General features: G+C 37.7%; 1 protein-coding gene across 18 annotated transcripts in view; it reads right to left on the bottom strand.

Moving 5' to 3' along the window:
- Positions 1-15,736, bottom strand: part of PTPRC (protein tyrosine phosphatase receptor type C) — a 68,514-nt gene extending 52,778 nt beyond the window's left edge. For 14 of the 18 annotated variants that reach the window (XM_065675296.1, XM_065675294.1, XM_065675288.1 and 11 more), the window contains exons 1-2: positions 8,021-8,079; positions 7,818-7,935 (exon numbers count right to left, since the gene is read on the bottom strand). In XM_065675296.1, coding sequence (XP_065531368.1) covers positions 7,818-7,884 — 67 coding nt within the window. In that variant the 5' untranslated portion in view covers positions 7,885-7,935; positions 8,021-8,079. Of the gene's footprint in view, positions 1-7,817; positions 7,936-8,020; positions 8,080-14,137; positions 14,160-15,525 lie in introns of those variants that run through there. The other 4 variants (XM_065675297.1, XM_065675291.1, XM_065675280.1 and 1 more) reach the window with 3 other exon arrangements.
- Between the last annotated feature and the right edge of the window lie 8,415 nt (positions 15,737-24,151).

A 24,151-nucleotide genomic window follows, 5' to 3' on the forward strand; every position in this document is an offset into this window, starting at 1 on the left:
AGTATGTTAACCTGTTATTATTCCTAATGTTTCTTAAGAGTGAGAAGCCGCGCTGGGTGGCTCTCAGAAACATTTGTTTGTAAGTCATTTTCTTAACAGACTAGGACAGCAAAATCAGAAGTGCTGCTAAGTTATACTAAAGCATATTTTTTACCACCATTTCACATCTTTCCCCCAAACCCTAACTACATTTCATACTTCAGACTAACAAACTAGACTGCAGGTGTGTGGAGGATGTAGAAGAGTCTTTCAGTTCTGTTGAGACACACGGTTGAGTACAGAAGCATTAATGAAACTGCAAACAAGGCCAAGTCTTTTTGTGCATTTATTGGGCAGTTTCAGGTATCATAAAGGTTAAACTTCCACTCATACACAGATACATGGCACATGCATGCACATTCAAACTTATTTGGGGATGAGGGAACTTATATATTGCTTTCAAGAGACTTAATGCAACATTCTCTCACTGCCATCAGGGGCCAAATAAAAAAAAATATACATAATTTTAAATATATATGCTCCATTATAATTTTTTTTTTCCAAGAAAGAGTGATATGAATAAAGAAATCCTTCATACTCTATCCAAAACTCATTAAAACCAAAAGATTTCTTCAAGGTGAAGATGCATGTGATTCTGCATTCATTTTAGATATTGTAAGTCTGTCTCAAGATTAAATAAATTGCTGCAGTAGCAATACTGATCATCTTTCCTTCGCTTATGGCAGTACATAATTTTAAATCATATGCTGACAATTTCTCCAGAACTGTTGGTCAATGTTTATAAATGCTATCAGTAAGATGCCTAAACCACCCAATTTACTATACAGGCTCACTATTATATTTACATCCTCAAGTGTGGACAGTGCTTTGTAACATGAAACTTTTTGCAGCTATAGTCCATTAAGCACACTTTCTCATCTCATCCACATACACTGGAAGCCAAAAGCTGGCAGTCTTGTTCTTGTGTCTCACAAGGACTCAAGCAACTTTAGTTATTTCATGCTATGTTTGTTTAAATGGAGACTACATTTGACACGATCATGTTTTACAGAATTTCAGATTTGCTCAAGTTAAGCAAAGTACGGGTTGTTCTTACTTAGCACTAAAGTATCAGCTCCCCATTGACAACACCTGTGCTTTAGCACTGAGATCAAGGTAGAAATTTAAGTCATTTTTTTCATAGGTTTTATTTTCTTTGCTCAGCTACACTATTTACACTATACACTTTCATCACAACCAGTTCCTTTAGATTAACTTGTAGCAGTTTACAGGTTGCAAAAGACAAGTATCCCTCAGAATACTTAAGGAATTATGATTCTACATTTTGCAACAAGGTAAGCATTACTACCTTCAACTTTACAAATGATGAAACTGAGGTCTGGAGAAATGAAAATGACTTAACACGTCACACCATGGGTTTCTGAGACAGGCTAGACTGCAGCTGACATCTGTGTCTTAGATCTTATTCTAGAAGCTTGACAATGCTCTGCCATTTATCTTATTTCCACTTTTTTCCACTTACATGTCTTAACTCACAAGCATCCAGAAACAGTTCAGAGACTAATACTATCTTAAATTTTCTAGTCACAGCTTCTGCAATATAAATGATAACCTGGAAAGGCTTTACTAGCAATATATTTTTGTACCATCTTAGATGAGGCTCTGTATTGTACTGTATTTCCCCAAGTGTAAAGTCTTTCAGTTCATATAGGACATAGATGCTTCATTTAATGAACTACTAATTCCTTATATGTTGTACAGAAAGCTTCATTGTATGGCTTCATTTTTCTATTAGACAGCTAGCTTGATTATTTCTCTCTTTGTCAGGAAAAGAATGTATTTCAAAAGGAAATTAAAGATATTGCTCCATGCAGACCACATTTTTGCAACAACAAAAAATGTCATTCACACACAACAAAAGATACCTCTAGAGCTCTGTGCAGGGCAGTGGGATTATGAATGAAGAATAGACAGATTGTAAGAGAAGTCTTTGAAATCAGAGAATAGAAAGCTAAGCTTGCAGGCTAGCCGAGAAGGCACTGGCACAGAGGGAGTAACTGGAAGAAAAGTACTGCAAAGTAGTGGTATAAAAGAAAAGAAGTGGATTCTGTTAGCTATACAACACTATGGATAATATAAGCTGGCAATGAAATGCTCACAGCTAGTTTCTAAAATTCTGGCTCTATAGCCTCCAAACTGCTTTACTTGGAAGGGAAAGCAGCCTCGAAATAGAAAAAGTGCAGTAACAGTTACTGAAACACCAATAGAACAAGATCTGTTTGCAAGTGAATGGATAGCCTGGAAATGCGTCAGGAGACACAGTACAAAAGTCTGAGAGAATCACAGCACAAGAATCTGAGTAAAATAGCATGGGGAAAAAAAACAGCTACCACAACTGAATGCTATTTTAATCTTGATATTTACACGAGGAAGTCAGAATTTTACCACTTTAAAACTTATTACCAACTTTTGCACAGAAATGCTTCAGAGCCAGCCTAACCTGAGCTTTGAAGAGAGCAAATTATTCCCCCCAAAGTGTATTGGATGTTCTGTACTTCATAGTTTGCCTGAAAGAAACAACTGCTTCATTTCTAGTTATATACAATTAAAGATGATTAAATGCAAACACTGGACGTCTCCACACAATGCAGAAAGCAGCAAAGGTCTGGTACAATCACTGTCTCCCAGAGAGTGCTGGCAGTCAGAGCCCCAGCAGCCCGCTCAAAGGGTGTATCTGTCCCAGGCAGGTTACAGACATTCATTCCAGCCCTATCTAAGCTGTTACATTCCTGTTACACTTGTTCTTGCTAGGGTTTGAAAGGAGTTCGCTCACAGCCATGAAAAGCTGAACTCATGCTAGCAGGCCTTGCCCAGCATGTGGCACTTTCCTGCGATGCTTCTCACTCCTCTGCTGTCTCGGGTGCCATCTCTGCAGCCACCCCTGCACTGTGTTCCCCTGTGGTACTCACCTCAGGGCTGGCAACACCAGAGGAACAGCCACCCAGAAGGGGAATGACAGAAGGGCAAGACTCAGGGCAAGTCTGTGCTACAAAACACAGGGCAATGCAGAGACAATCAAGCTAAACTCTGAGCAAGGTAGTTAAATGAGTATGAAGAGAAGTCAAGTCACAACAGCAGACAGCTCACTGTGGGCTAATTTGCCCTGTCTTCCCAGTGGGCCAGATGTATGCTTATGAATATTAACTCTTAAAACTAGACCAGGAATGTAAACAGAGAACAGAACATTTTCATGACCTGCTGTTCTCCTTTCCTTGCTTCCAGCATGGTACAGTATATACCACAACACAGCTGCACAGCAAAAGAAAACAGGATAATTTTCATGTGCTATATACAATACATTCACAATTTCAGTCTGGAGACTGCCTACTTGTTTAACACACACACACACACTCCCAGGGAGGCAGGCAATTCTGCAGATAGATCACGGGAGTCAGAAAAAGAGAGCTTGATTCCTGATACTGGGAACATTTTGAAGTCACTTCATCCTGTTTCCTCCCCTACATTTCTTCTGCCTTATCTCATTATATATGCAATGTTCCTAATCCACTCACTGCCGATTTCTTCTTCAGTACCTAAATATATAAATGTAAGTTCACCAAAGTAAAACTGAAACTAAAGGAAGCGGTTCCAACATACCATGCCATGCCACTGAGAGCTGGACTTTCTTTAGAACTTGTCTCTGCATGGAAGTTTTGGAGCTTTAAGTCTCAGTATGTCAATATACTGATGTGAGTGAATACAGAATGACTAGCAAATATCTTTTCCATACTATGTAAGAAAGACTCATCAGACCAGAATCAAAATCTCTTGCCTTATCTGCAGTTATAACCTACATACCACATCACCAATCCAGCTACCTGCTTGCTATGTCTGTGCAGGTCTAGGTGAACAGGTAAAGAAGATTACGCTTGGTTTAAATCAGTAGCTAATTCTAGTCCAGAAACCATGTAGCTATGCTAGTGTGCTGCTGTGCTCTGATTAACATGTGTCTTGCTGGCAGCTTAGGCACAACATCATAATGAAACTGAATGGCTTCCAGCTTAGAAGTGACTTGCATCTGGCCAGCCCAGGAAATGAGCAGGACTACCTGTACCTCTGTGCACACACAAATTCTCTCAGTTGATTTTGAATAAAGTATTGGTAATGTGCAAGATGTGAAAAGCGGGCAATTTGTTTCAAATTATTAAGAGGTCCCTGAGTTCAGGACTCTGAGGTATGTATTTCAGAAAGCCTCAAAGGCACTAAAAAAAAAGAAAATAAAAATAATATGACAGTCCTAATCAGAACCTGCAGTGTGGCCTCCATAAGAAGAAGACAGAGGCAGCACTCTGAAGCTTTCACTTCACTTTCATCTACCTCAGTACCTATCCTCCTGCCAGATCAATTCCCCTAGTGCTAGTTTTGGCCGGGACAGCATAAATTTTCTTCATAGTAGCTGGTATGGGGCTAAGTTTTGGATTTCACTGAAAATAGTGTTGATAATACAGAGTCATGCTCAGCATATAAAGCTGGGGAAAGAAGGAGGAAGGGGAGGGGGCATTTGGAGTTATGGTATTTTCTCTTCCCAAGTAACACATGATGGAGCCTTGTTCTCCTGGAGACAGTTGAACGCCTGCCTGCCAATGGGAAGTAGTGAGTGAATGTCTTGTTTTGGTTGTGCTTCACTAACTAAACTGTCTTTATCTCAACCAACGTGTTTTCTCACTTTTATTCTTCTGGTTCTCTCCCCCATCTCACTGTGGAGGGAGCAAGTGAGCGACTGTGTGGTCCTTAGTTGCCAGCTGGGGTTAAAACACAACGGTCCCTTTTTGGAACCCAACATGGTGCTCAAAGGGTTTGAGGTAATAACAGATTTGATTGCAATGTGCTCGATCAAATTCATAGCTGTTATTGTTGTTTAGGCATTATTGGACAGGCTCCTGTACTTGCTATAGAGCTTATTTGCCTCACACTGTCCCAGCCAAAACCAGCACAGTGTGCCTGCTGAAGCTTGGTAATTTTAACATGGAAAATAAAAAAAAGCCACACCCAGAACTATCAAGCAATTATTTAGTTTCCTGAAATAAAGGAAATGGTTCAGAAGTGGGTGAAGGCTTTTGAAAGCTGTCAAATTGCTAATATTTCTGTGGAGAGTGGGGGAGGAAGATGAATTAATGATCTAATGGAAAAAAACAGTGTTTGTCCTGCAAGCATTACTCTTTTTTTTTTTCCTAAATTGAGGCAAAGAAGGTTTTTATTAGTTCAGGTTTTGTTGGGGCTTTTTCTGGGGGGTGGGCAGGGTGTTGGGTTGGTTTTCTTTGGTGTTGGGTTGGGGTTTTTTTTCATTGGGTTCTTTAGAGGTGGTTTTTTTTCATTTAGGTTGTTTTGGGGTTTGTTGGATTGTTTTTATAAACAGGCATGGATGCATTGTACCAGGTATGTCGGGATAAGTTTTTAATTGGGAGATTAGCTCAGATATTAGAAAGTGTTATGTTATCAGTCTTACACTAAAGATTTTAAGAAGCATACATTTGATAACTGAAGATTTATTAAAGCTAGCTATTCCATGTATGTAGAGATGAAAAACTAACAAACAGTACACAAAACACTCATGAATTTAATGGGATGTCTCAGCAATGCAAATATTCAGAAGGACAGACTGAACTCCAAATTTGGTGTTTACTGGTACCATACATTGCTATGTATAGGCACATCCACAAAAAATATTCCTTGTGTATTTCTTACCAGGATAATCAGCTGGATACATGTCTTTTACTTGAGGGATTTACATGGTGAACAGGCCTTTGTGCAGGCTGTAGATATTCCTAACTTTTCTGTTGTTGCTTGAATTTAGTTTGATGCTCTGAAAAGTGGTTTGGTGATTACAGGAAATCAGAGATGTTTTATAGGATGTCTGTGCACGTGGTAGATGCCAGACACCCTTAAAATTTCTCCTGCTAGGTCCTCAAAATCGCTAGGTACAATAGGCTGTTGAATAACTAAAGTCCCAAAGCTCACCAAACACTTACTAATGAGCGCCTGAAAATTGTTCTTGCCATAAAACCACAGTACCTTTTCCAAATGCTGCTCCACAATTAACAAACCCCTCCCTAGAAGACCAGTCGCCTATAGCTATGAGGCAGAGTAATCTACGCTGCAAACATGAAATATAAAGGTTCTGGCACCCTGACAGGAGAATCAATCTCTGTGCCAAACTACATGGTGAAAACAAGGGTGTGAAATTGAGTACTTGATACTACAGTGTGAGGCAGTTTATTGCTTTAACCATACTAGACAACAGTTAAAATGTTATTTCTTTGAGGCTCTTCAGTTTAAGTAGAAGCATATAGTGAGAAACTGGCTCAAGCTAAACCACTGTGTGTGGACAGAGAAAATAACTATTACTTGAAATAAAATACTGCTACCCCTCTGTCTTCCGGCCCTCTCTGTTAGCTAACACATCAACTGACTGTGGAGGTGGCTGAGAGAGCAGACGGTAACCTGCCCTTTCTGGAGAAAAGGGAGCAGTGGGAAGTCTCAGAAAGACTGATAAAATGGAAAGTAGGACGGCGGATTAAAAAAAGAAAGAAAAAAATAAAAAAAAAATGGGGACAGGAAAAGCAAGAGATTTTGTTCTTTTCCTCTACAGTACAGCATTCACATGTTTTCTTATAGTATCCAACAGCTACCAATCAGATTTATTCAAGTGCTGCCTCTCTTCAGAGACTTTGAGGACAAGAGAACTAATGCTTATGCTTCAAATGTTCTTCTTAGCTGGTTATCAACTAAAGGCAGATCATTTTCTTGCTTACATCAGTATAAACCTGGAGTTACTATAGTGACATGATGATAGAAGCACTCATAAATTCAATTTATGTAAAAAAAGGTTTCAGCCCTGCATATAATCTGCTGCCATTTCAGAATATATGTTTCAAGCCACTTTTTAGGGTGAATATTACTTCAGAGAAAAGTTTTTCTGTCTGCCTCAACTAACCCAAATTACATTCACTCTCAAAACTGATGGAAGTTACATATGCATAGAATGCTGCATATTCTTTTCAAGAAAAGGTTTTCTCAAATATACATCAATTTTTGCCTTTATATAAAGTGTTATCTCAAAATTAGTTGCTTTTCTTGCTACTCACATTATCTGTTACACCTAACATGTTTTGCAAGATCAACCTCTTGAGCTCTACCTTCCTCTCAGAAAATTAAAAGCGACAAACTCACCTGCAGTGAGGCAATTGAGCAGACAATTAAAAACCTTGAAGGCTCTTTAAGAAGTGTTTTTTATAAAATAAATAAATTATATTTTGAAAAAATAATAAAAAATACCAACTATAGAGATTAACCTACAACGTTTAGATAATTTTTATTAACCCTACTGCGGTAAATATCAAAATTTGAGGAACTGTAACCAGATTCTGAGATCAGGGAGTGGCTAAAATGGAAGGGAAGATTTTCCTCTTAAAGATTTAAACACTGAAAACAAAGTACTGCATCGTGAGGTCAAACCAAATATAAAGACTGTATTGAACAGGTTCATAAGCGATCTATATGTATTCTTTTTCAAGTACAACTACAAATCTTTTTTCTTTCTAAACGGTTTGTACAGCTGTCATGTATGACCATGCGGAAGACATTTTAACCTTGTACATTATGTGTCAGTCTTCTGCGTTCTGACACCATTGCATACAATTGCATTCTAGTTTCTGAAAAAAAATCATTATTCCTCCACTTTGTAAAGCTTTCATTTTACTTCTACAGAGGACATTCAGAGATCAAAAGGTGAGAAAGAAATATTAATTTCTACCTACCTTTGACAAAAGCATCCTGTCTCAGAAATGCAAAACCAAATGCTAAGAGTTTAAGCCACAAAAACATGGTTATTTCTGGAAATCAGGCGTATCCTTATGAAACAGCATGTGTGTCTCTCTGGAAAGCAAAATAAGTGTTATCTGTCTGCAAAAGAATTTCTCTGCAAAACTTGAACCAAAAAGGAGAATAACTAGGCACCTACATTGCACTGCCTGCTTATCTGTGAAGGAGTTGCTTCCTCTGTTACCCCGAACTAACCACTCGCAAACTCACGATGCAGTTTAGTGATGTCAGAGACAATTACTTCTTGAGAAAAAAAAATTCTTTTAGTTCCAGGAAGTCAAGAGGGTTTTTCTCAAGTTGCTGCAGTAATGCTCAGCTTCCTTAATTCAAACAAAACAGGGGGGTTTTGGCTATTTCTTTCTACTGAGGAGCTAAACAAGATTTGGCAAAGATCTGGATTTAACAAAATCATTCTTCATATTCACTTTTTTATTACACATGTTCACTGAGCACCTATGTTATGGATGCTTCTTAAGATTTCTGTTGAGAGAAAGAGAAACCCAAACCATCAGTCAACAAAATCCTTATACTAGTAACAAGGCCTTCATAAAAAGACGCATCATCAAGTGAAGTGACTGCTGATTCAATGAAAACCCTTTAAAAGTGAGATATATTTCTGAATCTTTCTGCAAGGAGGCATGCAATCCTACATACAACAGTAATACACAACAAATGGATAGAGGCAATTTAGTCCTGTTTTCTGTAATCTTCAGTTCCTAATTAGATAGCTCAGTGCAATTCTTTACCGTGATAGTGCCAGAGGATTGTGGGCCCTTTCCTGGAGTCAGTGCAAGGTAAACCAAAGACATTTTCTCTGACTGCATGACCTGAGATAATACTCAACAACTTGATGATGCATGTCTGTTGTACAGTGTGTTACAAATGGAATAAACATTAGGATTGCCTCTCATATTGGAGGTTAAAAAAACAAGCAGAATCCTGCCACAAGACAAATAAAGGGGAAGAGAATATATTTGTGCTTATTCTTCATATCATAAGTCCTTCCTAAGAGGAAGAATTCCTAAGCATCACATAGGAAAACATTGCACAAATTCACATAATAATTCACAGATGACATAAGAGAATCAATCTCCTCATAAGATTAAACCCAGCTTTCTACACATCCAACTTTGAGTCAAGCCTTACAACACAGGCACAAAATCTTAGCTTACATAAGCAGTATGTATCTATGCAAAATAGCTGTAATAATAATTATGTTGTAAATATGTTCAGAACAAAACTAACATAGAGATAACACTGACAGTCCAGAGACCCCAACTTTCATATCCAATAATTTCATCATCCTGGAGTTGTCACAAATTAAATTTGGACTGTAGTCATACATTTTCTGCACCACTGACATCTTAGTCCCTGCTATCCTACACAAAACTGGGATAACAGAAGGGCTGAAGTGTGCCATCTGATGAATAGAGTGCAACACTTATCCTGTGGAGAATTTCACTTAAAGACTCTCACCAAGAACCAGGCTCCAACAAGAATCGGGAGCCATTTCTATCTGACCTTCCCCAGTCCTCAAAACTACTGCGGACCTGGTCTAAGGAGGAGGAGGAAATATACATGTTACAAAAAGCAAACTTTCTCAAGATTCCTCCCCTGGTAATGACCCTTTGAAAGCAGGTAATTATCAACTACATACACAAAGCTGAAATTTACACAAAAGAAAGTTCAGATTTAAGCAAAAAGCATAGAATCAAAGGGAATCAGTGTACTCTGCTAGCATTTGCATTAGATCATAGGTCACAGGATATAAAGCTGTGTATATGACAGGCCTTCAGAACCCACAGAGTAATAGCAGTTCTACTGGTTAATGAAGGAGGGCAGTTTAGTTCCTCTCAGCCACAGGGAAGGTCAGAAAGCGATTGTTGTACACTTGCTGAGTGGAAAACATGCTCCATAAAAGCAGTTGGACCGGAAAGAGAAGACTGTTTAAAGGGGAAATTCTTACAGTGCTCTCTGTACATCATTTTTGCCTGATGCTTTATGAGAGATAGTGCAGAAGGATGAGCTCCGTTTTTGGGTTTATCCTTCAGAAGAGGACTGCAGTTTATGTTTGGAAGAAGACTTTGTGTGTTCTAATAGCCTTAAAAACATTTATGATTAATTCTGAGTAAGCCACAAATAGGAAATGATATACGGGGTGTAAATACACTGGTCTAACCAAAATCTATTAATTTATCAAAAGCTGCAGACTGAACCTCCACTTCTGGAGGAGTGGGAGGGAATTAATTCACTCTGTTGCAGATTAAGCAATGGGCTTTTAAAATAAACCCTTTCTCAGGACACAGCCTTAATCTTTAATCAACCAAATAATTATGTCAGTGCATAATTATAGTGGTATACTTCCCCTGTGCTGGAAAGAAGCAAAACCAAAACCAGCAATTTGTACTGTTAAGGATTTCTAAAATGGCATTATAAAAATGTGGAAATGCTTAAATTATCCATCTCTTTGGAAGTCTCACTCTTTTGTAAGTTATGAAAAGAGCTAAAATACCCCAAACAAAGAAGCAAAACAAAACAAAAAAAACAAGCCACCTGCAAGAAAGTTAAATCTTTTTCGATTTAACTATCTTGCAATACAGTCATTTGGTAAATTACCATAAATGTCTCCATATTCTGTGCAGTTAAATTCCAGCTCAAAGGGTAATTATATCACAACTGCAATAAAATTTAAAAATATGAAGTGCCAATAACAATCAGTTTCCCCCTCAATTTACATGTGAAGCCATTGGAAGATATCACAAATATATGCCTCCTGCTTCATACCAAAACTTTGCATATATCAGTATGAAGCAATTCACACAACTTTACATGAAAATACACTGAAATCATAATCAGAAAATAGATTAATATTATATTAATTTAAAGTAGTTTAAGACATAAATGTTTGTTATATGACACTAATTATACCATTTGAAAATACTTCTATCCTGAAGCTATTATATATTTGCAGATCAATTAACCACCCAGATCTAGTTTAAAACAAAGAAAATGGAAAGGAAAGCAACAAATGAAATAAACTCACAAGAAATAACAGAAACATAAAACAAGTTGCATTTCAGAACTAGCAATCTAGCTAACATTTTACAGGTATATATGCAGGCTATAATCAGCTTCAGCACCTAAAATACATCACAACTGGCTTTGATTGACAGTTGCCAAAACCAGCTTGGCTTTACTGTGAGAGTGAAATTAAGTCACAAAAAAGTATACTATTAGGGTCTGTGTATTCAGACACTCTATCCTTGCATTAGATTTCTGAAACAGATGATATAAGGAGGGAGAAAAATCAAATTATTCTATGGAAAGATGCAATAAAAATTCTGGTTTTTATTTGCATTGATTTACATGACACATATGTCCCACATGACATATGCTACTAATGACACCGCAGCATTAGATCAAGGAGTTGTGATCCCCAAAACAATACACACACCTATCCTCCTGCACAGTCTCTCATAACATCAGGCAAAAACGTTGCAGTTATTCAGTGACTGACATTGCAAAACCTCTTCCCAGATCCCAAACAATCTTAGAGCTTGCTGAGAGAGACCGGGACCTCTGATTGATAGCCTCCACAATCACTACCACCTTCATCTATACCAGGAGGTGTGTCTGTAGCTTGGTTTTGTAAATTGTGCTGCACAAAGGCATCAGATTATAGAGTGCATGATCCTCAAACACTACGACACAAAGCATATCACATTTTTCCTTCTGAAGGCACTTAGCAGTGGTCCTGCCTGGCCAGGTCTTATGACACTGTGTAGGCAAAAACAGGGCAGAGGACGAGAAAATTCAGCTGAACATGCTTCATTCTGTGGTCAAGATTTCCTTTTGCAGAGTATTTCACCAACTTTCAAACCAAACCAAATGGACAGCCTGGGCTGTACTTACTCTTTCAAGATCTCACAGTGAATGAAATCACTCGTGAAGGCAATTGCATTTAAGTGGGAAACCTGCAAAAAGGGGCCACAGCCTTTTTAATACATCTAAGGGGAAGGAAGAGCAACAGCTGGAGTGTAAAAAGGTACCCACATAGGCTAGATAAACATAAGCACTTCTCCATAGCTACCTGCTCTACAATAGCTTTACTAAGAGGCAGTTTAGGGTGCGTGGCATCTTGCCTTTTTCAGTACAGACTCCTGTCTTCTTTCCTACCTCCAAGCAACAATGACATCTGTGTCTGTTTAAGGCAAGGGGGAGGAAGGAGCACACATGACACCTCTATCCCAGAACAACTCTATCATATGCTAATGAAGCTAAAAAAAATCCCCTATTATTCTTTGGGGAGAAGCCAAGGAGTTGGTTTGTATTTCTAGGAAATAGGAGAAAACTAGAGAACAGACATAAAACCCACCACCATCTGCCCTAAAGGCTAAGAAAGCATGGACTCTTTATCCTTATAAGCAACTTTGACACCTTTTGTACCTCAGAGTGTTCCCTCTCTCTGCCTGGAACCACAGGGGTAGGAGGAAACAGACTGGAAAGATGAGGGAAAGGCAAGTGTAGCAGTAACCAGGGTATGAGCAGCAGTTTCATATAGCCACAAGCCAAATAAATGCGTCCCAGCTTGGATTATTGTGAATTGCCCCCCAAAAGACGAGGCATCTGCCCTCAGGTATCAAACAACAGCCATGCTTACCCTGCACACTAACACTTACTGGGCCTGTGCCACCCAAACCCTTTCATTCCACTGTGTTCAATGCCATAGGAACTGTTACTAAATTACTAATTACTAATAATAGTAATATTACTAATAACTAATTACTGTTACTAAAAGTTCTCAATTCCGTACGATTTCCACTATGAATATAGCCTGCATATGTCCCTGTAAAATATTTATGCCCAGTTCCACCCTGTGTTCATTTCCCCAAGAGTTTAGTCAAATAACAGTGGGGCACTCATACTCCTTATCCAACACGACTTTCAAGTCCAGATTTTCAAGGTCAATATGGTGTCACTTTGGCATTTATCACAAAGAATTTTAACTGGATTACATTTTGAGGGAGGGAAGGGGAGTTGTTTGGCTGGTTTTTTTTGTTGTTGGTTTTGTCTTTTAATTCAGACAATGGTGATCTCCACCAGTACTTAAACTTGATGCTGTCTTATTTTAATGTGTTTACAAAATGTTGTATAGATTAGTTTTCTTAAGAAACATATTCTTAAAAACCAATCTTTGGTCTCTTCTTGTCCAGGGGCCTTGAAAGAACATAGTACAGAGCATGAAATTTAACAAAAAAAAAAAAACACCATAATTTCTCTGCATATTCCATACATCACTAGGACTTGAAATTATGCAGACTTTCTTTGCTTTGCATAATTTTCCTTGCATGGAAGTCAGCTCTTATGGCTCAGCTCAGTTACACTAATATTCAGCATAGCTGCACATCAGAATTAAGCAGTTCCAAAGAATCTGAAGGCACACACCTTAGAAAACCCTAATAGACACAGGATAAATTCATCCCAAGGGCAACTCTGTTTAAATCAAGGAAACTACCTCCATAATGCATTTCATCCTGTAAAATTAATTTGACAGCCTTACTGTGAAAACATTATTCATGCTAGAGAATATATGTTATAATACTCTTTTTTTGTTGTTGAATATTTTTAAGGAATCTATTTTGCACATACTTTTTCTGGCTTGTTTGCAATTGCCAAGAACTACTTCTTGAAGAAAGAAAACATTTCTACTTAATTTGTCAAATCAGATCAAATTATTTTAAGGTCAACAGTAAGCAATACAGCTTTTTGTGCAGGCATACTGCTATGCTGCTATCAACCCTCAGGCAATGATGATTTGACATCTTTGCTTCATAGGTTGCCTGTATGATCTAAGCTGTACCTGTTCAGGACAGGGATCATATTTTGGTACCCTTGAGGCACTATTCACTATCTGTCCCAAAATGAGAAATAAATCTATGATAAGCTATCAGAAGTGCCACACACTTATTTCTTGCTTACACATAAAATCATTCCAGAATAACACTGGGCACAGTTATTCTGAAATGGGTGTTCTGGAATACCTCTAACACACCCCCTTATAATTTTGTGCCCTTAGATGGTGGCAGCACACCCATAAGCACAGAGTCATATTTATGCTGAACATCTTCTCTTCATGGTTTTGCATGAATGCTTGATGTTGAGAACAGCTCAGGATTTAGTTTTGTATATGGCATTCAAAAACTGCACAATGAATGAGTTCATTTTACACTATGAAATGTCGAATAAACATTCTTACCCATCGTGTCTTTTCTTCGATTCTTCCCACCATCCAATTTAAAGGGGAAAATGAAAAGGAGAGAGAACATTTATGTGAATATTTGTTGCCCATGTACCGCTCCTTGTTGAACTCTCATTCAGAAGAGCCTTTCAACAATGCATATTTTTCCTTCTTTTAGTCTGATATTCCTTTTTTCCAGTTTCATTTTTCCCTAGTACTAACTTCTAGATTCTTATAGACACTAATATGACTTTGCCTCAGCAAATGAACAAACACAACTTTAAAAAGCAATGAGGTGAATGCCAGGCAGGGAGCTGTGGTCTGCGCAATCACACTGAAACAGGACTACCACCTCAGATGAAGGTACTAAACAAGCTCCCTCTGTGTGGGATCTGCCCTATTACCTCTAACAAATACACCCTGCCTTTAGCAAAACAGATTACTTGCTCACTAATTGCTCCCTACCAGTGAAGCTGTGTCTGCTAGTTAATTTTCCCAAATTATATGCAAAATCGCACATGACTATGACACTGCAGTAAAAGCTGTCTTACCTACTCTATACAAAAGTCATAGTTGTGTCATGTTTGCAGAAGTCCTGACAGAGCTAGAGTCGAAGCAATAGTAGTGCCAGCCAACACAAAAGAGCTCACACAGAAAAAAAGAAAATGCCAAAAGAAGCAATCTTTCCCATAGTATTTCCATTTCGGTTACAAAATGGCACTCACATACTTCACTGCAGTTCACAGGACATACCCTTATCTCTTGGATGCTTTTTCCTGTGCACTCTAGAGTATACTTAAAGATATGCCTGTTCATTCTGAATCTACTGCCTGAAATAACAGGGTGGGGATTTTATTTTTTTTTTTATATTTTTAATTTTATTTTATACAAAGCACAGCTTTAGCTGAAGCAAGCCATGACCACTGTCAGGGTAGGCTTCTGAACCTCTATTTTGGACTATCTTTCCTCAATATGATACTTCCGAGCTAACTGCTGATTAGTCTGTGTCTTAATGAGTAGACCAGCTTGCTTGCTGCAGGTTCTCTGTCCATTTTCAGTTTTTATCCAGTAAGTATCTTATTAACTTCTGTATTGTTTGCTTCTAACACAGTTTTCTGCTTCCACATGGACCGCTTCCCAGCTAGCATGCCAGATTCATTGTCATACACAATTAGCTGTGGTCTGCAAGTCCTCCCAGTGTTTTGCTATCTGTCAGATGACAAGAGTACTTGTGTTTGGTTCTAATAAGATACAGGATAGCTTCATATTTGATATTCCTAACATTCAAATTATGATTATTCTGGGGATAGAAATATATTCCCACAGCTGACCGCAGTCATTATGACATGGAAGCACAAAAATGCCTTTGAGAAAGATATTTATGAGCATAAACCACAAATATTTACCTAGAAGGCTGGTCTGCTTACAGCAAAGCTGTCGGTCATCTTCTGATAGCACATCTTACCCTTCTCCACATTTTGACATGATTTTTCTCTCCAGGGATGTCCGAATGGGTTAGACAGAAGTCTCCAAAGAAAGCACATGGCAGGCATTACTTCTTCCTCAGTGGCTTGTCAAGAAACTATTGCTATAAAGCTACAAGAGTCCAGAAGATTTTTATAATCTTAACTCATAATGCCCATCTTTTAATTTGAAACAGTTAAGAAACCAGACTGATTCCATAGACTTACCTTGCACATCAGGGCCTTGCACATCTCTCTCCCTCAGTTTCCCTGCTTGTAACTTCTTCAATTTATATCTTACACACATACACACTCTAAGACATCTTTAAATGTTCATAATACTGATAATGCTGAAAAAGTCTGTCCAAAGATATACTGGCTGGCTTTGTTTATTTTCACAGTATAAAAACAACAAAGTAATTAGAACAGGCAACAAATTCAAAGCTTATTTACAGAAAAATAGTAAGAAGGAATAGAATAAATTATATAAATATAAATAATATAAAAAATAATAGAAGGAAATATTGAAAACCAGTTCATTATAAGCAGACGCAATCTTTTCTGAGAAGTTTATGTATCACCAAAACACTTCTGTAACACTGAAAATCCCAAGAACCTACATCCTGGAACATACATTTTGAAATATATTTTTAAAAGTATTGTCCCAGAAACATGTTCTATGAAGTCTTGTGAAAGTCCACGTACCTGGCTTATTTGCTCCATTGGTAGAGGTGATAACAGAATCTGATATTACCACCCATCTTCCTTGACTGATGTAATAATTGTCACAATACCAGTAAGAAATGGGGGAAGAGGGGACAGAACAGAAGTAAAAAAATATGTGAGATGCATTGCAGTAGCATGGGAAAAGGTTATGTGCTGCCTATTAGATGTAGTTCATGGACAAAATATTTCCAATTGATTAGTTGCCTGCAATAACAGTTACACTAAATCCAAATTTACAAAACTATCAGCCTTCTCATTTTGTCTGCCACCTCCAAGCTGATTTTATCCTTTCTTTTAATCAAGAATGTTATTTGTCCTAGGACACAAAAAACATTTACTGCAGATGAAAAAACAACAATGGAAGAGAAAAGCTGAAGACAACACTAGATTATTCAATAAAAAATTAAGACACTCGGGCTGGTCTTTTTAGATAAATATTGATTTGGCATTTTCCAAACTTCTACAGTATTCAGAAAGTTCTGTGAAAATCGCCCTACTTGGGTAGACAGGTGAGGGTCTGAATGAGAAATGCAGAAGGTAAATCTGAGTAAAAGTTAGATTCAATTAAGCAAGCATTTCAATTTAATTTAAAGGATTAAAATGAGTTTTATATAAAGTCATTTATGCAATTTCAAATGTGTCTCTATCACCTCTTGTTAATGGGCATAATTAAAGTCAGCAAACAGAGGTGCAGAAATATTAGAAATATATGGTTTTAAAGTAACAGCCAGGTAAACAGTAGGCTCTTGTATGAGACAAACTGTGGCAAAGCGCCAAGTAAATACTTGAGTGATTTAAAGACAGGTAAAAGAAAAGACAGCACGGGGAAATTAAGCACTCTGAAATAAAAAGATTTGTTTCATTATTTTTGTTTCATTACCATTTCACTGTAGGATACTTTGTAATAAACACTTAAAGACATTTAGCACAAGTTGGTTATTTTAATTGTGTTATAAAAGCTCAAGAAAAATATTGCTGGGACCTTATAAACACATACGATTCATTTGCTGCATGCAACACAATAGAGTAGCCAAAAAATAGCCAGAAGAGGATGGTAGAAGGGAAAGCTTGTAATGTATCATGCTGAAACAGTCCATATTCCCAAAACACCTAGAATTCTCAGAGTATATAACAACTGAATCACAACAGGGTTAGAACAGTATCAGATTCCTCTGGTTCAAGAAAAAAAATCCTTTCACATATCTCAAAGAAATATCACAATGTCACAATAGCTAATTTTATATGTGCTCACGTGTACACTGCCAAAAATCTAATCTGTGTCAAAGAGAAAATAAATAAAAAGGCCTAGCATTGCTATTACTTCTTCAGTTTGTTCTGAAAAGTGGTAAAAGGTTAGCAACCTATATTTTGGAACAGCAAGAATAGCTCATTTTTTCCAATATCAAACTCAGGCTGGCATAGTGAGGTAATATGATGTGCTCTCCCCCTCCCAGGATCAGCACACGCATCCTCTTTCTGCTTTACAATAAGTGCTATTTCCTAGAGTCAGTAAGTTAGGAAATATCACAGAAGATGAAATCTCACGCAACAATTATTTAGCAAGAGGCTCTGTATGTCATCTACTCATAAGAAGATCCACTTCAGTTTATGAAATTCTGGGTTAAAATATAAAGGCACCACTTAAAAATGGGTTTTATTCAAAAAATAAACAAACAAAAAACCCTAGAGTTGTGAGCTAAACATTACAGCTCCTAGAGCAAAGTTAGTCTATCAAGCCTGTAAGCCGGTAAACAAAAATTAAGGTTTTACCTTCAGAAAAAAAGTGTACTGAGTACACAAACAACCTCATTCCAGATTGACACCCCAGCTTTATTTTCAGTTTGCTGATGTTCAGTAAGTTGGCCCACACTCATCATTGGAAATGCATTCTAGAGGGGTGAAGTTTCTGACAGATTTTATCCCGTCCTCCAGCACCCTGTCATTTTAGGTGGAAAAGACTAACCAGTACGGAAAAATAGAGATTCACAAAGAAGTTTTGCTAAGAAAAGAGATCTGTTCATTTTCCTTTTCTTCTTCTATGGTAAACAGGCACAAAATTTAAAAACACGTGATTACTGCCTTCCACTATCTCTGACCCAGAAAATCCTTCATGCTATTCCGTGTCTTGAAACCTTCCTTTCTCCATATTTCCCCACACCTGCCTGAAAAAATACCTTCCAATATCTAAACTTGCTCACTACTGTTCACGGATAGCTCATCTTTTTAAATCATCAACATTTAAGGTCAGACTTACACTTCCTGGGAAAAAAACTGTTGCATTCTATTACAATATTCAGACAGTGAGAGTGCCAAATACCAGTCCTGAGGAAACCAAGCTCCAATCAAACCTTTGACTTTGAGGCACTTGGGGTGAGGCAGGGAGTTCAGTCTTTATTCCCTTTTCTTTGCATGAGGAACGCAAGCAGGGTAAGAAAAGGGAAGTTCCAAAATGAGGTGGGAAGAGCTTTTCTCTGCTGTTTCCACAGTGGCCTCTGCTCTGCTCCAAAGGGGTAACAGGAAGTAGAAAAAGTGGTTTTGAGAAAGTATGACATACGTCCTAGCTCCGTGTTGGAAAGTTGAGAAGCTGAAAATGCACATATTCTTTGCACAACCATCCGACCATGTGAATTCTCTGAAGATCATGCATCTTTATCCATTTATTCACTATAAAGAGTTTTATGCATTCATTCACATTCAACTTAATTAAGAAAAAACAGTTTGCATAATCTACAACAGTTAGATTATGTAAAAAAGTCATAAATTATATACACCAATCTTCAAAACCTCTTAAAATTATTGATCAAGTAAAAGCAAAAACAGAAAAATAATAACCAATTGCCCTGTCAAATTGATTATTTATTTCAAATTCAAGGAAATACCCACTTTAAATATGGGTAGTACTATTTTTTATGCTGTGCTTGCCAGTACTTCACGTATTGGAAGCAAGTTTTGTTTAGCTGCAACATTAGATACATTTAATGCCTTTACTGTCAATTACGCCATGAAAGATCAGCAGCAGTGTTTTCAAGACTGTCAGATTAGGACTATTAGGCCCCCAAAAACTGTAACTGAAGTTGATATAACTGAAAACCAGCAAAAACTCCTGACTGCTGCTTTCCACTTTTGCCTCAGCTTAGCCTGCAAAGTGATGCTCTCAGCTTTCCAAGCCAGTTTCACTTTCTGGTTCCTGTATGATAATTACCAAGGCCCAGCAGTGGGGCAGAGCTGCAAATTCATAACTGGGGCCTGAATATAACCCCCTTTTCTGGCTAAGTGAAATCCAAGATACATCGGTGAAGCAACATTTTCACTCATATTGTCTCTGGTAGATCTCTTTAAAGATGGACTTTCTGAATGTCCCTGAAGTTAAGAAATATTCTGGGAGCTGAAAACAGAGGTGTTAATATTCAAACACACACTCTCCAACTTCAGTTTAACATACTGACACCTTTTATCTCAGTGCATGCCTTCTTACCTTTGGATTGGAATTCTTACATTTGATTTGTAAACACTGGTCCTTTGGGGACAATCTAATTAGTATCTCTGATTTCACTGTGTACATCAGAGGTACCAAGCTCCTTGTCACCAGTCTGGTGGCTTTGTATTTGAAGTGCCACAGGAGCCAGCACTTTCTTACTCAAAGTAGAAAAGCACAGTGACAGCTAAATACTACACAAATTCTCATCTAAAGACTACTTTGAAGATCCAGTAAAACTTTTTCAGTCAGTTGCCTCAGGTCCTTCTAAAATTGATAAGCTGGTTTCTTAGCTCTTGTCATGATACATTGGATTATGTGAAGTTTGCACTGAACTAAAGCATACATGACACTGACTTCCAGGTCCTTGCAGGACCAATGAACCCTACTCCAGGGCAGTGGAGGGGTTACCAGAAGTGTCCAGAAATTTGAAGTTCTGTCCAGTCCAAGTGCTGAGAGCACATCTCTCTCTCTGCCTGGGCCACAGCTGCTTTTTCAGCTTGTTGATCGCTTCCTGTTGACAAAATAGGACTTGAATATGTTCTACAGAACAAAATGGTTCATTAGACAGTCCTCCCTAAGACCACTTTTTAGTAGTGCATTCAATGGGATTCATGTTATGTCTCAGTGTGTTTTGGCTTGCAGTTTAACTACACATTTCAATCTACTTACTGTAGACACAGTTGCTAGTGTCTCTTCCTTCCCTTACCAGCTAATGAGGAGTGAGGTTGGGTTTTCTGTGTTTAGAAAGCCACAGCTGTTTATGACCATTTTTGCAGCATTCTTTGGAATAATTTGAACATTTTAATCTTTGGAAGACACACTGCATTACTAGCACAACTAGTGCATTACTAGCACAACTAGCACAACGACTGCATTACTGTGCTGTCCTTCACCTAAACTGGGGACAAGCACTAACAGTGTCTTTCTTTTTTCACCGGATGTCACCTAACTGTGCTACTGTTCAGAGAAATACACACTTTGATTAATCCAGCTCAATGCAGCACACGTCTTCTGGAAGAACAATGCAAATGTGTGTGGGAAGGAAGTGGGAGGAGCAGAGGAGAAAAGTAGATCATGAAGAACTGGTGATGACTCAGAGTACTGCAGATGAAAGCAAGATGCTGGTAATAATCTCAGCAGAGAAAGCATGATTGCTGGTACAATGTGCTTCACTATAATCCAACTCCATTTAGGTGCCAGGTTGCTGTGCTCTACACTTGGCTCTATAGGCATATAGGAAATACCAAGGAGTATTTCAAAGGGGCAGTGATACACAGGATCCTCAGTGTGTATATAGGAACATGTACATGAGTATGCACATGTCTGAATTTGCAAAACAGTTATCATTTTTAGATGGAAAGAGTATCGGGCTAAGAGGATATTTTACATGTTCTGCATTTGTGTAACACGGAATATGTTTTGGGTTCCATGTTACATAAAAAACCTTTGATCATATACTACCTTTAAGCAACTCATACTACCCAACTTAGTCAGGTTAATGTTCACATTTGCTGCTAAAATTGATGTTGATAGCATTTAAAGGGTCACTTCTTGGAAGCTTTAAGCTCTAAGAACAAGGGAAAATTCATATCTCCAAAAAGACCTGGTAACTCAGATTTATAGTTTGACCTTGAATTATGGGAAAATATTTTATAACATTCCAGATTTATGATTCTCCTTCCTAGAGACCCTGACCATAAAAATGTGGCTGGACTTCAAGAAGCAAGTTCACTTCTGGTTTTCTTAACAACAAGATGGTGTCCTTGAACTGCATGAATCTTGTAACAATTCAAAATAAGACAGAGAAGCTTTCAAGTAATCTAAGTGCTCCCTTACAGCTAAAGGCTTTAAATCTGTGGTATGTATTTCCTTAAGTCCACAAGTGCGAGAGACTGAGCAAAAAGGCTAGCTTTTATTAAAACACTTCCCTGATTACATTTTTTTCTCCATATCCAAGCTTTAAAAGTAGATTTTCTCTTTCCAGATTTGTAGCCCACAAAGCCTTTGCACTATAGCATATCAGAATTTTCAGAATTATATCAAACAAAACAGCCATACTTAACTACAGAAAGAAATTCAGATGTAACTGCTTCAAAACCTTATGGCCTCACTCCTGCATAATATGTAAAACAGACCAGTCGTCCTGTGATCAATAAAATCTGCCAGACTAGAATTTCACTATAGAAAACTTAAATACAACTGTTATTCACTTGACAGCTTAAACTGACAATGACAGATATGCTTATAATTATTTGATTTATTTAGGAGTCAAAACATAAACCTACTTATATGTTATTGCACTGTTTTCTGCTACAGAGTTTTGCACCTCTCATTTAATTATAGCAGTATAGGGAATTGGAACACATGATGAAGCAGAAAACAAACAAAAAAAAAAGCTAAAAGGAGATGTTATTGCTATCTTCAACTACCTGGTTTGTGATTATAAAGAAGATGGCATTAAATGCTTCTCAGAAGTGCAAAATGAAAGGATGAGGAACAACAGGCACCAATCACATCAAGCAAAAATACGACTTTATGTTAAAAGCCAGATTTCACAAGCTCAAGTCATCCAATAGAATGAGCTGCCCAAAGCAGGCATGGAGCAACCATCCTCAGAGTCAGAACTCAATTAGAAAGGGTTGTGAGCAATGGTGAAGTAAGCCCTGTGCTGATCCAAGGATAGAGGCAAATGACGTCCTGAGAGCTTTGCTAGCCTAGGTTATTTTGTAACACCATTGCTTAATATGAACCAGAAGAGTTTCACCAAGTGCTTGTGGAAGGTATGGAAAGTTGCTTTCTGAATCTGGGTATTTTTTATAGGATTGGGGTTTTTTTCTGTTTTCACCAGCTTCAAAAATTGGAAGTTTACTTACTTTCCGTTTTTTTCAGTTTCCAGGAGTAACTATAAAAACCTTAGATTTTATTTTTTTCTTCAAAGGGTTGCTAGAAATAGATTTCAAATTATCAGAGGTTCCCTCTCTTATATAGGGCCAATGAGTGACCACAAGAAACACGTATTGAGGCATTAAATGTATTTGTTTGAAATACCTGATATTGAAATTCAAACAGCTCGTCAAGCAGAGTTCCTAACAAGAAGGATTTGTGACAGGGAGTCTACAAGATTTACTTTCAAGAAAAAAAAAAATGTGTGTTTAAGAGACCCATGAACCTTCAAAAGAACACCTTCAAAAGGTCCCACCTCACAGCTATAAGGGATTTTCAGAAGTTAATGTATTTACATAAAGTGGAAAGACTTGCAACCTGTACAAGGCAATTACTGGAAACAGTGATGTAGTATTTGACAGAATGGTCCTGATTTTCCTTGGGTTTTTTTAAAGAAATCTATTATTTCTTTCATCTACACTAAAACTATAGGCCAAATCCTCTAGTCCTTACTACAAAAAAGTCATATTACAGACCTCCTGCTGGTCTTCTGTACAAAGAAAATGAGTACTCCAATGAGATGAAGGGCAGAAAGAAAAGGAGCTTGAAAATACAGTCCATATGGAAAGAAAAACTGCATTTAAAATGCACCCAATAAACACTAGAGATGTATTAGCATGTAATTGAGCAGCTTTTGCTGACACTTATATAACTGTTTGTACGTGTCTATGCAGACGCATACACACACATGTATATGCACACTTCATTCCACAAATAGCTATCCAGATTAAAAAGCCTACCTCTTGTAATTTTTGCTCAGAACCTGTTGAAATCTTTGGTATCACTGAGATACTTAGTGCTCTATAGTCTTTTATTGTGACATATTTCAAATCAACTTTGTGAACATATTAAAACTGTATTTCAGGAACAGAAGGGCAGAAAAGATAAAAGATACAGATAAGCAGTATCACGGCATTTCTTCTTTGTTCTTCTTTTAAAAGAAAAACCTTTGAAAGAAAAACTTTCTCCCCCCCCCCCCCCCCCTTCTGGTTTATGTATAAATACTTTCTGTTTTCTGTCTCACACCTTTATGTTTTCTCCTGATCTCTGGAATTAGCTCCAAGATGCTTCAGAGAGGAGGATGCTTTAAAATTATTTTTGCAGCACAGAGTAGGACTGATAAAGCTTTTCATCAACATGTGTGCACATGCACACACTAGCACATGTACACACGATCACACGTACACACCAACATACATACACACCAACTACCACACATTCACAGAGGATTCTTCCCTGATTTGTGTCATGGTTTAAGTGCAGCCAACAACTAAACACTTTGCAACAGCTCATTCACTCCACTCCACTCCCCCTCACAGTGGAATGGGGGAAGAGAATCAAAAAGAAAAGGTGAAACCAGTGGGTTGAGATAAGAACAAAATGAATTACGCTAGCTGAATGCTTCATGCTGTTTAAAATCAT

The sequence above is a fragment of the Lathamus discolor genome, chromosome 3, assembly GCF_037157495.1.
Source record: "Lathamus discolor isolate bLatDis1 chromosome 3, bLatDis1.hap1, whole genome shotgun sequence".
Classification (NCBI taxonomy): Eukaryota; Metazoa; Chordata; class Aves; order Psittaciformes; family Psittacidae; genus Lathamus; species Lathamus discolor.